The sequence below is a fragment of the Octopus bimaculoides genome, chromosome 4 (assembly GCF_001194135.2).
Source record: "Octopus bimaculoides isolate UCB-OBI-ISO-001 chromosome 4, ASM119413v2, whole genome shotgun sequence".
Taxonomy (NCBI): domain Eukaryota; kingdom Metazoa; phylum Mollusca; class Cephalopoda; order Octopoda; family Octopodidae; genus Octopus; species Octopus bimaculoides.
This window is the reverse complement of record NC_068984.1, coordinates 105,256,851-105,274,859: the sequence shown is the minus strand read 5'-3', so window position 1 is coordinate 105,274,859 and position 18,009 is coordinate 105,256,851. Positions and strand designations below refer to the sequence as shown.

General features: G+C 35.0%; 1 protein-coding gene across 1 annotated transcript in view; it reads right to left on the bottom strand.

Moving 5' to 3' along the window:
• The window catches only part of LOC106878606 (tumor protein p53-inducible nuclear protein 1), a 24,880-nt gene that overhangs the window by 1,445 nt on the left and 5,426 nt on the right, over positions 1 to 18,009 (bottom strand). The window contains exon 2 of the mRNA XM_014927876.2: positions 919 to 1,052. Coding sequence (XP_014783362.1) covers positions 919 to 1,048 — 130 coding nt within the window. The 5' untranslated portion in view covers positions 1,049 to 1,052. The remainder of the gene's footprint in view (positions 1 to 918; positions 1,053 to 18,009) is intronic.

Sequence of the window (18,009 nt, the reverse complement as noted above, 5' to 3'; positions counted from 1 at the left end):
TGGTTGGAAATTTTGGTCAGAATTTCCATCCATGAGTGGTTGGAAATTTTGGTCAGAATTTCCATCCATGAGTTGGTCAATCAACTAAACTACCAGACTCATTGAATCAGCATATAAATGACTGAGTATTCCTCAGACACATCTACCCTGTGAATTATATCAGTAATTAAGGTATACAGGTCTGTGAAATACACAGGTAGAATGAGCAGTGAGGCTGAACCTTTGAATTATTGACACATTCTATCCAATAGGCTTGTACACAGTTTTCCTCAACCCAATTTCACTCAAAAGGTCTCAGTTAGCCTGAGAGTATACAAAAAACATTTTCTGAAGATGCCAGGGTAGTGAAACTGAATCTGGGGCTCATCATTGCAAAATGAACTTCCCAACCTCTCAACTATTCTGCAATTTACCTATCTGTGTATGTCTGAGCTCTGATGATGAAATAGATTGCTGCTGTATCTCATTCTCCCTCCAATGATAGAATAGAATGCTGCTATATGAACGGCTACCACTTGTTTTGCACAAGATGCACCATCTGTGAGATTTCTTCAAACAGCATAAAGAGACTTTCTACACGCCTTATCACTTACTTTCTTCTTATGATCTATACTTATGTGATGACTCAACTATCATGTTTAAAGATATAAATGTCCTAATCTAACTGATACCAGTTGTTTTGCCAGTTTATGCTGTTATCCTATTACGCATACATACATACACACACACATACATATACACACATATATTTATATATATATATGTGCACATAAACATATTGATATACACACATGCACATACATATAAATACATATATACATATTTATATAAATACACATATAATCATAATTTCTATTGCTTGCATTTCCTTTCAATAAATTAGAAAGAATTAAATGAGAGTTTGGAGAACTAGAGTACCTTGAGTTTGTGTTTCAACAAAAATCCAGTCTTCTTCAGTCACATGAGTTTTTATATTGAGTTCTTCACATTGCTGTTCTGAATCTGCTGAGCCAGTTCCAAAGAAAAAATCAGCCACTCCTTTCAGCATTGTTCTAGATAGAAAGAATGAAAGAGGCCAAAATTATTAAGGGATATATATATATATATATATATATATATATATATATATATTAGTAATAAAAACAATTTTTGAAATCCTTCAATTTTTTGCTCCTCTCATATTAAGTTTAAGTCTGCCAAATAGAGTTGTTTAATATATACAAGGATGCTATGAATGGCCCTGGATGCAAAATGGCAACAGCACATGACCAATGAGAATTTCTATGGGATTCTTCTAAAAATGGCCAAAATCAGAGAATGTCATCTCTGCATATCAGGTCATTGCTTGCAGTGCCAGAAAGAAGAAGAATTAAAACTTGTGCTCTGGGAACTGCAGCATGGTGACGGAGATGTTGTCTGATATTTATTGGCTACCTGAAAAAGGACACAAGATTGAATTCTATTCACAAACTGAAAGTGGTGATGGTGGATCAAGATGCTTGGCAAAATGACTCTGTCTTCATGGGCTAGGTGGAAGCCCATCCAAAGTAAAGTAAAGCATTTATTATAGGTGTATACAATCATATTTAGCATGTTTGTGTACATAGCAAGCCATACACTGCAGAAATTGTCTGGTGTACTTCTAATTATTTAATTCCAACATAACAAAGCTTTGCACACATCAGTGAATGCACCATTGCACACATCAGCAAATGCACCATTGCTTGTTATAATATAGATTTCAAATTTTAGCACAAGGCTAGCAAGTTCAAGGGAGGGGATAAATCAATTACATCGACCCTAGCATTCAACTTGTGCTTATTTTGTCAACCCCAAAAGGATGAAAGACAAAGTTGACCTCACTGGAATTTGAACTCAGAACAAAGGTGGACAAAATGCTGATAAGCATTTTGCCTGGCATGCTAACAATTCTGCCAGCTTGTTGCCTTTTTGCTTGTTATAATATAAGAACAAGTTCTTAAGGGCTATGAATGATAACTCAGTATCTGTAGCTGATAATGTGCAATGATGCAGGAAGACATATATTTTATGGACCATTGACATTATTCATAGTCCAATAGATGTCTAACATGCATATTATTTATAAGGAAATTTTTTTTCTTGAAACAATGTTTGTAGTGTATTTATTTCCATATCTGTGCATACACGAACATGTTAAATATGATTGTACACACCTATATTTCATTCAATGTTACTTAGTGCACCTCTAGTTAATTAATTCCAGTTTGACAAAGCTTTGGACACATCAGCAAATGTACTATTGCTGTTATCATATAAGAACAAGAAGTTCTTAGTGGGTATATTTGAAAACTTGGTACTCATAGCAGGCAAATGTGTAATGAGGCAGAAACACATGTCCTACAGTCTGATGACATCATGCATAACACAATGGTGTATTTTGCACATATATAGTCTATAAGGAGAATTTTTTCCCCTCGAGTCAGTTTCTGCACTGTATATATTTCCATGTCCAAGTGCATGTGAACATGTTCAATATGATTGCTCCCATCTATATTTCATTCAACACTGCTTAGCGCATCTCTAATTAGATATCAAATATTATAAAGTCTCACTGTGGGTTAAATACAAAATATAAATACATTCTTTCTATACAACTGATACACAGACAAAAAAAAGAGGGAACATATCTCCTGAGATTATTCCATGAGTTAGTGACCACTCCTCAGAGCATGTACTAAATCACATACTCTAGACCAACTATTATATAAAGGAGTCAAAAATTTGGCTAGCATACAAGTGGTTAGACTAATTTGCATATTTTTGCTTTTGACAGTTTGTCATTAATCAAGAAATATTATTTTTATGCACAATACAGCATAAACCAGAAGAACCAGTTCTTGTAATTTAAGGTGTGTTGTGTATAAAGTAAATATTATTTAAATAGAGTTTCTTTCTGAAATTAGTGTAAAAGACTGGCAATGGCAGTGCATAGATAGAATTGAAAGCACATAAGACAAAATAATCATCATCACTACCACCATCATGATCATTGCTTTACTGTCTACTTTCCCATGTTTGCATGGGTCAGACAGAGTTCATCAAGGCAAATTTTCTGCAGTCAAGTGGCAGGTTTTCAATAGCCCTTCCTAGTGCCAACCTTCACCTGTTTTGCTATGATTGCAGGGTGTAAATAGAGGGAGATTTGGCTACTATTCCTCACAAATTGAGAAGCCCTGATGCAAAGGTTATTTCATTAGTTTTTGCTTCATCTTGCTGACTACTGCAGTCAGACAATTTACTGTGGAATTAATGAAGTAGTATTAAGTTCTATTCCTGGCTGGTTGTACTAAGTTCTATTCCTCTTACTTTTATGTGATCCAGGTAGAAAAATTGTTTCTCATTTTCTTTAAGACTATAAACATTAGAAATAATCCCTTTGGATCAAGGTAGGGTCTCTATCAATCAGTGTTGGTCATGTATTTTACACCTATATGTGCACGTCTGGGCAAGGTTTTACTTTCTGTAGGAGATAAGCAGCTACCCATGTATGCAAGTCTCCCCTTTCACCCAAGGAAAGTGTTTGAGAAGTGTTGGGACAGTCATTGCTGTCAGAACACTAAGAATCAGAACAGATACTGCAAGGCATCTTGTCTCATACCTCTAACATTGCTGCTAATTCATTCTTCAGATAGGTTTTTTTTTTATCAACCTTGAAAGGATGAAAGGCAAAGTTGACTTTGGTGGGATTTGAGCTTAGAACATAGAAAGTCGGAACAAATACTGCTAGGCATACTATTCAATATCCTAACAAATTTGCCAATTTTCCATCTTTGTGTATCAAGCATCAACTAATGAAAAGACAAAGCCCATCATACTGGAGCCTTAAATGTTGAATGTTAGAAAATAACTTAGAAAGTACTTGCTAACATTAAAAGAAAGCATTAGCCATGAAGAAAGATTATGAATTAAAATAGAACAAAAATTAAAAAACTGGCAAAGGAATTCTTGTGCCGATTACCTAAATTGCAAAGTTATTGGAACAAAGGAAACTTTCCTTACACCAGAATATTAACTTACCCTTCTGAGCCAAGAAACAAAATAGAAACTAGGAAAGCTGCCAAGCCATTAGGTAGGTAGGACAGCAGGTATGAAATGAGATAGTTCTGTTCCAGAATTTAAAGGATAAATTGCATACATTCATGTGTGTGTGTGCACGTGCTCTATGAATGTAGAAACATATATGAAACATTAAATATGTAGCAAATGCAACAGGTAAGTCTGTTCACCATTTTAATGTTGAGCTGTTCCTATTCTTGAACAGTATATATAAAAGAAATATATTATAATCTCAGTGTCAAGAAGTAGGTTCTTTTTATTTTTATCTTAAATTTCATTTCAAAGTGAACTATATCATCGCATATATGTAAACAAAGCAGAGAGGATATCATCATCAATGTCATTGCTCCCCCGCTTCATTGTCATCATTATGATCATCTTTTGGATATCCATTTTTCCATGTTTGCATGGATCAGACAAAATTCTGTGGAGTAGATATTTTTTAAGGCCAAATGCTCTTCCTGTCACCAACTTTCACCTCTTTCAAAGCAAGGTAATATTTCGCCATGGCTATGTGTGCTCTTCGTGGAACATTGGAAATGAAGGACACTGCTTGTATGATGGTGATGCTTGCTTACAACAATCATGTGATATCAAGACAAAGCGAAACAAACACAGACGCGCACACATACACACACTATGAGCTTCCTTTTTGTTTACTAAATCCACACACAAGGTTTTGTCAGCCTGGTGCTAAAAGAGAAGATACTTGTCCACAGTGAGAGGTATATCAACAAAAATGTATAAACAGATCACAGAGTAAGAGTATAGTGATAAACATAAATCTAACCAAAATACACTCAGAGAAATAAACAGATGAACAAATACACAAAATCAAAACAAAAGGAATTTAATATTAGTTGCTATTAAATCATACAAGTTAACATATCCATTAACAAGAAAAGTAGAATAGTTTTCTTTGGAAAAGATGTTTCCATAGAAACATGATTAAACTTCATTTTTGTATCTGGTTTGCAAGATTTTTTATGTGAATTCATGTTTTAAAACAAATTTTGTTGTTTCAATACACGAGTCATTATGTCAATATAATAACACACACTGGTTCAATTCCACTCCAATTCTTTATTATTAATGAATTTGTTAAATATTCAGCTAATTTGTTTTGTTTTTGTTTGTCAAAGCTTTTTTGTTGTTACTTGCAACCTCTTCAATGACTATTGACTTCAAGAGCAAAACAAATTAGTTAGTTGGATATTTAAGCAATTGACTAATAATAAAGAAAAGGAGTGCAATGTGTGTGTTAATTAACAGTGTGCATTAATGATATTGGTATAATGACTCTCCCTCCACATACGACCATTCCAAATGGCAATACAAACATGTAAGAAAAAACATTGATTATAATAATAATAATTAAAATAGTTATGCATTACCGTTCTCGTCAGTGTAAAATAAATTAAAGGAAAACATCAAAACAGGTATTACCTAAAAAAATTTAGAAGGAAAAGCAAAGATGTTTTCCTTTAATTTTTTACACTGATGAGAATGGTAATACATAACTATTTTAATTATTACTATTATAATTAATGTTTTTTTTTAACAGGTTTGTATTGCCATTTGAAATGGTCGTATGTTAAAATTAAATTCAAATTTGTACTTTTAACATCTCTTCTCCATTTTTATAATTGTTAGTAGTGTTTTATATAAGATTTTATCTTATACATGCCTATAACGAACTTTTTACTTGTTATTTTCATATTTCAATTGCTTGCTTTAGCAGGCTATCATTTTGACATAATGAATATTTATTAGAAATATTTCTTTTTGGACTCCCCAAAAAGTTTGAATTGTTCTACTTGAACTTATTCTTTCTCTCTCTCTCTCTCACACACATACATATATATACAGACAGACAGACTGACATATATAGACACAAACGTAATACACCCACACCACACACACACACACACACTTATAAAGAGGAAATAGGAAGTTGCTACGTTTATGATCATCACAATTCTGTTAGTGCCATTATGTCATTTGAAATTTCGACTGAGAATTCTTCTTCACATGGCATTTCAGTGATGAAAGCTTTATTCATTGAAATGCTATGTGAAGAATTCTTGGTCGGTACCAGTTTTTAATTAATGGTTACATAGATATAGACATTAAATTTCAGGAATATGAGTTAAGGAGAGAGTTCTTTACACCATCACTTTAACTGCTAGAAACAGCAACCCAACTTAAAAAAGATATGAAGGATACATTGAAGAATATAGTTCTTGTCAGAGCATAAGAAAGAAAGTGAGAGAGTGACAAGTCTTTAGGTGTAAGTCTAGTGAGTGGGTTAAACCATTCATATATATATATATATATATAAATAATATATAAATATATGCATATATCCATACATATATGTACATACCTACATCTATATGTATACATACATGCATATATGGGTACAGGACATAAAAAAAAAACGTTAAACACAATGAGAAACGAAAACATAGAAAACGAACTTTTTTCAAACAACGAATAAACAAACAGAGAAACGAGACATGCAACATAAAGAGTATACCCCTTCATCAGTTGTCCCTGTTTAATCTATTCTGCGTTTTGAAGGCAAAGACAATACGCGACTTCATTGAAACAGTCCTTCCCGCAAAGCAAATTAAATAAAATTTGGGATTTTTTGCGGAGGGTGAAAGTGTTAACAAGAACAGGACAGTGAGAACGAGACAGTAAAAACAAACGGTGAGGGCTGTTGAGCCAAGATGATAGAAAAATTATTATGAACGCTAGGTATATAGGTATATTATATATATATATAATATTTAGCAGAAGAACAGAGTGACTCAAGCTCTGAGAGTGTGTTGGCACTTATCAAAATAGTCACTCTGTTAGTTCTCTTAAATATTAATAAAAATATACATATACTCACATCTTTCTATCTATACACATACACAGACAAAAAAAAAACACACACACACGGATATATACTATATATACGATGGTTTCCTTCAGATTTTGTCTATCAGATCCACTCACAAAGCTTTGGTCTTCATGCATGCATGTATGTATGTATGTATGTATGTATGTATGTTTGTATAAGTATATGAACACACACACACACACACATATAAGCACACTACTGTGCATAAATATTGAGTCTACAAAAATAACTGGTATTATATTAAAATACTCAAAGATACATATAAGTATTCATATGATGACTTGGTGTTTTATAACTTTGCAAAAACACATTATGGAATGTGTGGAAATACTATAAGATTTCTATATTTTATGTTTAACTTTAGTTTGCAAAACTATGGTAAAATTTGGGGATATTTCTGTAAAAAATTGGTGCTATATGAAGAAGAAGGAGGAGAATGAAGAGTAAGGGTAGGAGGGGAAAAGGAGAATGGAAAGAAGGAGAAAGGAAAGGAGAAAAGAAAGGATAAAGGCAAGAAGAAGAAGAAGGAGGAGGAGGAGGAGGAGGTGGTGGTGGAGAAGAAGAAGAAGAAGAAATAACATTGAATCAGCTACCAAGGTAATATGAAGTTGATACAAGTTGTAAGTATCCATGGAAAAAAATTAACAAAAAGGAAAAAAAATAACAGAAACAAAAACAATAACTATGTAATGTGCAGTGTCACAAAATGGGATACATCAGGTAGAAAGTATTTGAAGAATGCAAGACAAGAAAGAATTCAGTTACAAAACTTTCAAATGCATTCTTGACTTGTAGTTTAACATACTTAAAGAAGAATCTGGAATTGTCGTAATTATAACACAATTATTAGTCATCACTTGGTTGAATTGGAACTAGGCAATTAAACTGCAAGAAGGTAAAAAATTTTTAAAAATGAATTATTTTTGCCATTAATAAGTGGATGAACTTTCAGAAAAGCTGTCATAATTAAAATGAAATCGTGACAGCTATTAGAAAAGTCCGCAAATAATTGTCTCTTGTTTATGCATAAGATCAACAGTTTTGAGGGAACGATTGAGCAAAGGTTAATCTGGACTGATACCTTGTTTTATTGACTCTGAAAGGGGTGAAAGGTAAATCTCACCTTGGCAGAATTTGAGCTCAGAACATAAAGAGCTGGTCTTTCTGTCGTTAATAATTGTTTCAAATTTTGGCATAAAAGCCAGAAATTTTAGAGGGAGATGGGACTAGTTGATCACATCAACCTGACTACTACTTTCTTTTATTGACCATAAAAGGATGAAAACCAATGTTGACCTCAGCAGGTTTTGAACTTAGAATATAAAGAGTCAGTAAAAATGCTGGCAAGCATTTTATTTGATATGCTAACATTTCAACCAGCTTTCCACCCTACTATTACTACTTTCTTTATTTACCACTAATGGATCCCCCCACCAAAAAAAAAAAAAATAACATTGAGGACAATACAGTACAGTACAATGTGGGATTACATAGAGAGGTGTGTAAACAGTGAAAATGATAAAATAAATTTAAAAAATGAAAAACTCCCCAAAAGTGGGAGACTTCCTAGGGCTGCTTGTGAAGACCCCACAAAACCACAGTTGCTCTGATCATTAGAGCAAGCGCCCTCTCCACATTGTCCGCCTTCAACCTACAAGTATATGCTTAGAGTAGGTTTGCTTACACAGACCATTCTTGCCACATTCACCTACCTTTCAATAAAATTGCTGGGAGGCAACACTTAACTCTTTATCTTTACCTTCCTTTTCAAGTCGATGAGGCGTGGCCAAAAAGGAAAGTATCTATCTTTCAATCTGGTCCACCACACCACACAACCTCTTTCACTAAGGCCACCAGACAAATAGACACTGCCTGCCCTTCTTCCCATCCAAAGGAAGGCATTGGAATGATCTTCATAATGGACTCAACTGATAGCCAGATCCGTCCTAAATTTGACAGCAGGTGTTCAACATAAACTCGTAAATCAGCAAAGCTCGAGCACTCTACATGCATTTTTGCCCAACCTTTCAGAGACAGCTTTCTCTCAGGCCATTTCTGAGATTGGCCACCCTGCCCATTAGCTTGTCCCAGTATTTCTCCACTTGGAGATCTGGACCAAACCAGACCCGAGCAATTTAACAGATCCTTTTGCCTAGTGTACCATATACATTAGAAGTGGCTTTCTGTCATTCCATGATGATGAGTCACTTGCCTGATAACTGATTACCTGTTTCTGAATTAATATGTGAATGGTTGAGTATTCCACAGACACATGTATCCTTAACATAATTCTCAAACAGGATCAACCACTCACAGTGTGTAACAAGGCTGTACCTTTTGAAATATTGGTATAATCTATCTGACGGACTTTCACACAGTTTCTGTCTGCCTAATTTCACTCACAGGATACAAGACAATCAGAAATGACATTTGCTCAATTGTCCATGTAGTAGAATCAGTTTCTGGAGCCCACAGTTGCAAAGCAAACTCTTAACCATTTAGCCAAACAGTGTTTACCTATCTAAGTTAAATGTGTAGGTGAGCAAAGGTGGAAAGCTGACAGAATCATTAGCATGCCAGGCAGAATGCTTAGTGACATTTCATCCATCTTTATGATCTGAATTCAAATTCCACCAAGGCCAACTTTGCTTATCTTCCTTTTGGAGTTGATAAAAAAAACCTACCAGTTGAGAACTAGGGTGGATGTAATTGGCTTACCCCCTCCTCCGAAATTGCTGGCCTTGTGCCAAAATTTGAAACCTATATGAGTGGGTGAGAAGGAGTTCTGAAGAGCAATATGGAAAGATGAAAAAACAATGCATAACAAAAACAAAAACAAAATAATCAAAGGGATACAAAATAGATTAAAGAAATAGTATTGAAGAGTTCCAGTCAGTCATATCAAAAACTACATATTTTATTTTATGTCTGGGCACTGCAAAATCTCTGAACCTAAACATAGACAATATGTTCCATTTTCAAAAAGCAATGTTCTAACCATGTTAACTATGAAACTATTGCACTCATTTCCAATAACAGCCATTAAGAATGATGGTTGCCAACAACTTGGATCCATCTCTTTCGCCCTACACATCCATCACTATGGTTTCGGTAAAGCCAGATCCACTAGTGACCTACTGTCCGGTATCATCTACCACCTTTGAGAAATTAGGTGAAAATAATGTGGTTGCCCTTGACATCAGCAAAGCTTTTGACCCCATCTGGCATGCAGATCTCCGAGTGAAATTTCCCATATACAGGCTCCTTCTGTTCCTCTATTAACTTTGGCATGTCCAGCATTCGCTTTTGTCATCCACTTTCTTCTATATGTTAATGATTTACCTGCCACCACTTCCAACAACACTCACTCTCATGTCATCTGTGCAATGATACTACCCTTCATACTTCCCAAGCATTTCCCAACCAGGCATCATCCATCCACCAGCAGTAGATACCACCCACCAAACTTGCACTGACTCCATGAACAGAAACCTTTAAAATATCCTTCAATAGTGATTTGATAATCATGTCACTTTCAGCAGTAAGGAAGCATAAATGTTACTCATATGAAAACATCATTGTACCCCCACTATACACACTTAAACATACAAACATAGAAATTGGTTGAAACAGTTCCAAGTAATCTTCTTTCCTGATGAAGTAACTGTAACAGTTGTTGTAGTTATTTCACAAGCCATCTCCAGTTGTACTGTTATAAGGAGAATATACATAATTCTCGCTATTTTAAGTGCTGAATTCAGCTATATGTTCCTTCTACAGACATAGCTGAGTAGTAGATCACTTGGTACAGATACACTCACCGATGTTTCGCAAAATTTTAGTAGCATTGTAAGCTAGTCATTCATTGCTTGTTTGTTTTTTATTGCAAGGGAAAAATACAGCTTATTCTTTTACTTGTTTTAGTCATTTGATTGTGGCCATATATATATATTATTAAACAAAAGTAATTTTGATTGAGGATTGTTTATTCTGAGTCTCCCATGATTTATGAATGGATGAGAATCGTGTGAAGTACCTCATATAAACTTTATATATTTAAGTAATTTCATTTTTCTTTTCTAGAATAAAGTCTTTAGCATTCATAGATAGAAGCCACTATTTCAGTTTTCTTCAATATCATATATAATACATATATATGTGTATGTACGGATGTATGTATATGTGTGAGGCCTTTGTAATCTGTCTAAGTGTTATGTCTGTTCTATGGGTTGATAACACCTTAACATCTATGTTATTAACCAAGCCTCCATGTTCTAATTGAGCATGTTGGTAAAGCATTGATGAGCTTTTCTCTTCTTTGCGCTCCCGTCAGTGTTCACCTATCTGCTTCCCTATGCTATGTGCTGTCTCCACAATGTATGTTGTTGTCTTATTTTTGCACCATCCCTCAGTACACTGTATGCTATACATTATATTCCTATTTTACAGTTAACCTGTGTGTTTATCCTACATACATGGGGGCCTTTTGACAACTATTTCCTACCTCTCAGCATCACTTCTCTGCTACAGCCCATGGATCCAATGATACCAAATTTCAAAGAAAGGAATATATGCTGCAGAACCTGTTTTAAACAACTTTTTCTAGTGGAGTGACGTTGAAAGAGTTATGGAGGAAACATTTTACCACTGTAGATGCTGTACGTATAATATTGAAATCTTGGAGGAAACTTTCTTCTAAATGCCTGAACCCTTATTGGAAAGCATGTATAGCCTGGTGTGTGAGAGAGCTTGTAGTGAAGGAAATTGTATTTTTCAACAAATCTATGTGAAGCAGTCATATATAACTTGGTTGGAGAGCATAAAAGAGAACTGTCTATCAATGACTCGAAAGAGTTCAGTGAGGAGAAGATGGAATCCATGCAACAACTATTGAACTATGAGGACCAAACAATAAAATTAAATGAAAAAAATAACAAAAAAGCAACAACATATCAAGAGAGGTGAAGAAAGATTTTGACTTTGGCATGAGCTCAAAGAATTATGGGAATGCATCACTTTATCTTAAAGTAAAGTTCAGTTAGATATGAACTGCTTTTCTTGGATAAAATGTTGCTATACTTTTTGATTGTCCAAAAGATTAGGCTGTAGCAATCTACTCTGGTAATTTTCTTTATGAAAAGTTTTACCCAAGAACCTTCAGTAACAGGAGATCCAGATGATTCTCCTGTGAAATGTAGTAGTTCTCTTAAGAAATTTGGAAGCTATGAATTCTCTTCTCAGCACACACACACATGTATGCACATATTGTATACACAGCAAGAAAGAGAAGTAGGAAGCAGGAAACACATGAGCAACACCGAAGACCATGACTGTGAGTGTTTGTGCATATATCATAAACACATATACATAGGCACTTTTGTTTGAGTTTACAAACAGACGACAAAATGCAGTCAATAAGTTGCATAAAGTACATATCATCTTTACAATGATAAATGCTATACACAAACCTTGAGATCTCTGAGTAAACAGTTGACAAAAGTTACAAAATGACTCAAGTACTGTGGCCTTGAGTCACCTTGTAACTTCTATTAATCAAAAATAATGTGTGTGTGTGTGTGTGAAGTCTGTGCACTCACAACTGAAACTCAGAGTAGCAAGAAACTGATTTGACTAAAAATATTAATTTTTACTATGGTATCGAGTCTTCTTCTCTCTGAATGTTACTACCCTATATATACACACACACACACATATATATATTATCTGAAATGTATAGTATTAAATAGCCATCATGGCTAGTCTTACCAATCTGTTTCGCGTAAAGAATACAATGGAGTGTTAGATAACACTGGTTATATAACTTTATGCTCATCAGAGTTATCCAATATGGAAGGGAATATGGCAACTGCTCTCTATTGTCAGAGATGGATTAGCACCTTTTTTTGTTTGTTCATGGTGCCTGAGAGGTCCTTTTTGAACCTATCTAGCATGTGGCCATTAGCCCCTCTTGATACTGCCAGCACGTCGTCCCTGTAGAGGCCAACGCTTGTTGAAGAGAATTTCTTTTTTAGTATATCTAGGATGAAGAAACTGACTAGGTCACATATGTTCACACTGTCAAATCACCCATTACTACATCGAAGGAGCCCTCTGGGTCAGTGCGTTTGGTCCAAGCAGACCCTTTACTGAAGAGTAAGGTTCTTCTGGCGTGCATGATAATGCATATGTTCTCGTTGTTGACTTCAGTATGGGCCCTAGCGAAGTTCAGTGCTTTTAATAGGAGCTCCCTTGATACAGACGCGTAGCAGTCCATTATATCAAATTGAGTAAACCGAGTTCTACTCCTATTGCTGTTGGCCCTAAACCAGGCAATGACTTCGTTGGTGTTGCACCATAGAATGAGGTCAGAGGCATTTCTAATGCCATTACTGATCTTCCTGTCTGATCTCAGACTTCGCCGGGTTTATCAGCCTGCATTTAGGGTTATATATATATATATTTATCGTCAATGTATCATATATCCAAAAAAGAAGCACACTCCAAAGTATAAAGCAGTAATGTATTTAACTGCATATATAGTGGACTGGAAGTGATATGCCATATCAATTCGATATGATGTAGCCCACCACTAAATGTAGTGTACAGAGGTATGTAACGCTTCAAGGTTCTTGTGTTGGAGTAACCAGTGAACATCGAAGAATCAACACCAAGAATGAAAAAATATCATTTACATATGTTTATTCGTTTGCTCGACAGGTAGTTAAAGAGACACTAGCAATTCTAGTGATAGAGACAAGGATGGCTTGCTGGTTAGTAGTTGATAGTCTAGTAAAAGGTTGTCTGTCAGTAGGGAGTGAAAGGGTAAGGAATGCATGGTGCTGACTAGAAAGGAAGAAAGGATAAAGGCGACATCGTCTTTCTTGCGGTCGAAAGGCTCTCTTAGCATGTCGAGTAACGGGCGAAGGGAAGTGCTGCTCTTGGTTAAGGCTGAAGCAAAAGCGGGTGTTGCTCCTTGGTCATAGCTTACACCTCCAAGGAAGAGATAGAAAATTCTGTTATATAGACTATGGTCAGTAACGTAGGTCAAACCTGAAACAAAGGACTGACCTTTCCTTGACCAGTACAGGTCCTAGGGGGTGGAGAGTTTCCTCATCAATCTTCTAGTGTAGAGGATTTTCTGCTCGTTTTGACAAGCAACAAACAGGTGGATTTGGTTTCAAATCACAGGCAGGGTCAAGCTAGACACACACACACACACATATATATATGCTCGCGTGTGTTGGTGTGTGTGTGTACGAGGGGTGTATGAAAAGTCTTGAACCTCAAAAAAAAAAAAAAACATGGTACAAAAGGAAGTCTTGCCAAGACTTCTGATGAAGGTACAAGACTTCAAGGCTCAAAACTTTTCATACACACATCGTATATGCAGACACACACACACCATAAACAAATGTCCAGTTTAAGATTCTTTGATTCATTTACATAGCTGTGCGTGCGTTTTTGTTGTTAAACGGTACCACTGTACCTTACTAGCACTTACTTAGCACGGTTAAGAAAATAAATAATGAAATAAATAAACACGATCGTCTGAATATAAAATAAATACAAAAAAGTCAGCGTATGTCTAAAAATAAAGATGATTTCATAAGCTGCAAGTGTTTCCTTTCCCCAACAGTTTCAGATTTTGCTCGGGCGAGAAAATGAAGACTAAAGTCTGAGCACATTCAAAAGGCTATTGTGTTTATACTACAAAATTGTCAACGGGAAATAAACAAAAAAATTGATTACAAACGTAAACAATTAAGAACAGTTAGAAAATATATTAAATTTTTGAACCCGATTTTGTTTTGTTTTAGATATTAACGATATTTAAGCAGGTATTTTAGAAATGTTCTGAGCGGAAAAATAACAGCTCTTGTAACGGTTACATTAAAGAAAAAGTTACAATAAAGCCTTCCGGCCTTCCATTTCTTTACAGTTGTTTATGATTCACACTTAGAATTTCGTATGCGAGTAGGTCATTACAATTAATTACCACCTAACCGTGTTTATCTAAGTTTGTCATTGGCCAGCAGGAGTTGTTTCCCTTAGAATCGTTAGCGCACCAGACAAAATGCTTGGAGGCTTTTCCTTCGGGCTTCATGTTTTTTTTTCAAATGCCGTCAAGGTCGACTTTGCTTCTCATCTTTTGAGAACAGATAAAATAAGTACCAGTTGTGCACTTGGTTCGATATAATCAACTAACCTTCCCCCCTTAAAATTTCTGGCTTGTGTCAAAATTTGAACGCATTAAGGACGGCGGTGAACTGGCAGAATTGACTCAGAAAAAAATGCCTTGTGGTATTTCTTATGGTTCTTTACTTTCTGAGTTCAAATCCCGACAAGGTCAACTTTTGTTTTTCATCCTTTCAGAGTCGATAAAACAAAGAACCAATTGAGCAACTGACTTGTTCCCTTCCCCTAAAATGGCAGGTTTTTTTTGCCAAAATTAAAAATCATTCTTAAAGACAGCGCACGAGCAGAATCATTAGAACACCAGGAAAAAAAAAAAAAAAAAAAAAAAGCTCGTAACATTTGTTCCAGCTCTTAATTTTCCGAGTTCAAATCCCATTGAGATCAATTTTACTTTTCATCCTTCGAGAGTCGATAAAAAGTACCATCCAAGAACTGGGGTCGCTATAATCAACTAATCACCGCCATCCCTCAAAACTGCTAGCTTAAATTCAAACCTTTCATCAAAATTTCGTGTTAATTCATATCCCAAACACCACCTTAACGATGACAAAGTTATCTTAATTCTTCATTTATTTTCAAAATTTATCGTAACAAATGCAGTGTAGTTAATCAGAAATATTGCAATGAAAAGTCTAACAAAGACAGGATTTCCCCACTCAATGTAAGAAAATTTAATTTTCTCTTTAATATCTTGAAATCATACCTTCAACTCTGCTTTCTTTGTAAGCTAAGAATTACCACAAGATGACTAAAGGCAAATTTCAATTAATTAAAAAGGCTTAGTAGATGTCATTCAATGATGTCAACTCAGAATATTTAACTAAGAACATCTAATTTTACCTCAATTGATTGAAATATTTAACTAAGCACAACTAATTTTACATCATTTAATTAATTGGAATATTTAACTAGGTGCATCTAGTTTTACCTGGCTTAATTAATTGGAATATTTAACTTGGTATATTTGATAGTCAGCATGCAGATTAGTGTCCTAAAAATGGAAAAACATATTGCATGAAGTCCCATAATTTTATTATACTTACCGAACATGAAAACTATGCATAGAACGTACGTTTAGTTTATTCATGGTCTCTGAATCTATTTTGCCACATATGCTCGAGCATATGTAGCAACTATCATTATGCACTGTCATCCTCGTTTTTGCCTGGGTAATCTTTTTGGTGAGCATTCTTCGCCCTTCGAAAGTATGTGCACGAATGCTCTCATCAGCTAACTTTAATCATGATTCACAACTTAGCAACCATATATATATATATATGCTGTCTAAACTAACATAATCGGTTATCGAACGCATTCCCGACAATATACATCCAGAGCAATTTAAACTTTTTTAACGACACTAAACTGCATGTTAACCCTTTTAATTTTACCTCACCTAATTAATTAGGAATATTTAATTCGGCAGATCTAATTTGATCTTGACTCTAATTCAGATGACGTTTTCATACTTGTTTCAAGAAAATCGTTTCCGTAACGAAGATACAAAAGTAGGTGAGCAAATAACGGAAATAAACTCTTGTGCTTAAATTGACTTCTGTTGTCATTGTCCTTAATTGCTTGGGACTGTAAACACAAATAATAGTAAATACGGTTATTTAAAATAAAATTGGCTAAAATAAGAGTGTTAATTGTTGCTCTCTACTTAATTGATATTGTCCAGAGTTCAATGTATATTATGTTTACGTATTTTCTTTCTTGTGTGGTGGTACCTAAATTGATACACATCATGCACCGTTGTTGTTATATAAAAATACTTAACATGAATATATTACTGCGATGCCGATGCCAGAAGACAAACAGCTGATATGCTGTGTTCCTCCACTGAATTGCAGAACTGAAAGCGAATGAATAAATGACGCCCTTTGAGCGACTGTTGGTGTTTGATTAATATAGAGTTTATATTAGACAAACATCAAAAGATGTTGCTTATTGTTGTTTAGCTGAAGGTTAGCATTGAATGAGCAAGCAGGCTTATACTCAAGACAGTATGTTATACAATAGAGTTTTGGATATCATTTTTAAGGCCGTTGTGTATGATCTAAAGGCAATTTAACTGCTATTTTTAGCAAGCTAGGCGATCACCTTGGCTGGCAGAAACAGTAGAGTATTGGACTAAATGTCGAGCAATACTTAGTTACATTACTTTACATTCTGAGATCAATTCACCCCAGTGCTTATGTCTCAGTGAACAATCAATATCTTTAGACATCACGTCACTGCAAACTGCTCTTAGTTGTAGATCTTCTCTTTTGGTTTTTCGAATCAATTCTAACTGTAAATGTTTTTGGACAAACCTCAGAGGACTGGCTATTCGACTGGTGGAACGGATACTTTGATATCTTTCCTCAATCTGAGGACTGTCCAAAGACAGATATGGGATTCTCAGTAACAACGTTGTAAAATGGTATACCAGAGTTTACGGCACGAAACACAAAATTATCAAAACAAATACTGGTCACTCCGTTTTTTTTCTTTCTGTCTTTTCTTTTTTGTTTTTGGTTTATGATTTCAATCCACTTGTAGTTCTTCAACCGTTCCCAGCATGTACTACTTAAGGAATCAGTATTTTTCCAATAGCGACTAACCCTGACCAATAATAACATCGTGCACTTTAGCGAAAGCACACGTACCAAAATGTATCGGACCATCAAAGTTTTGTTTCATATCATCATCATTAACAGAAAAATCTTTTGAACCTTTAGGGTTTTATTAACGAAACTCATGCCTAGCTAGAAGCATTTGTAAATCTATAAAATTCTAAGTTGTGTGCGCGTATATAT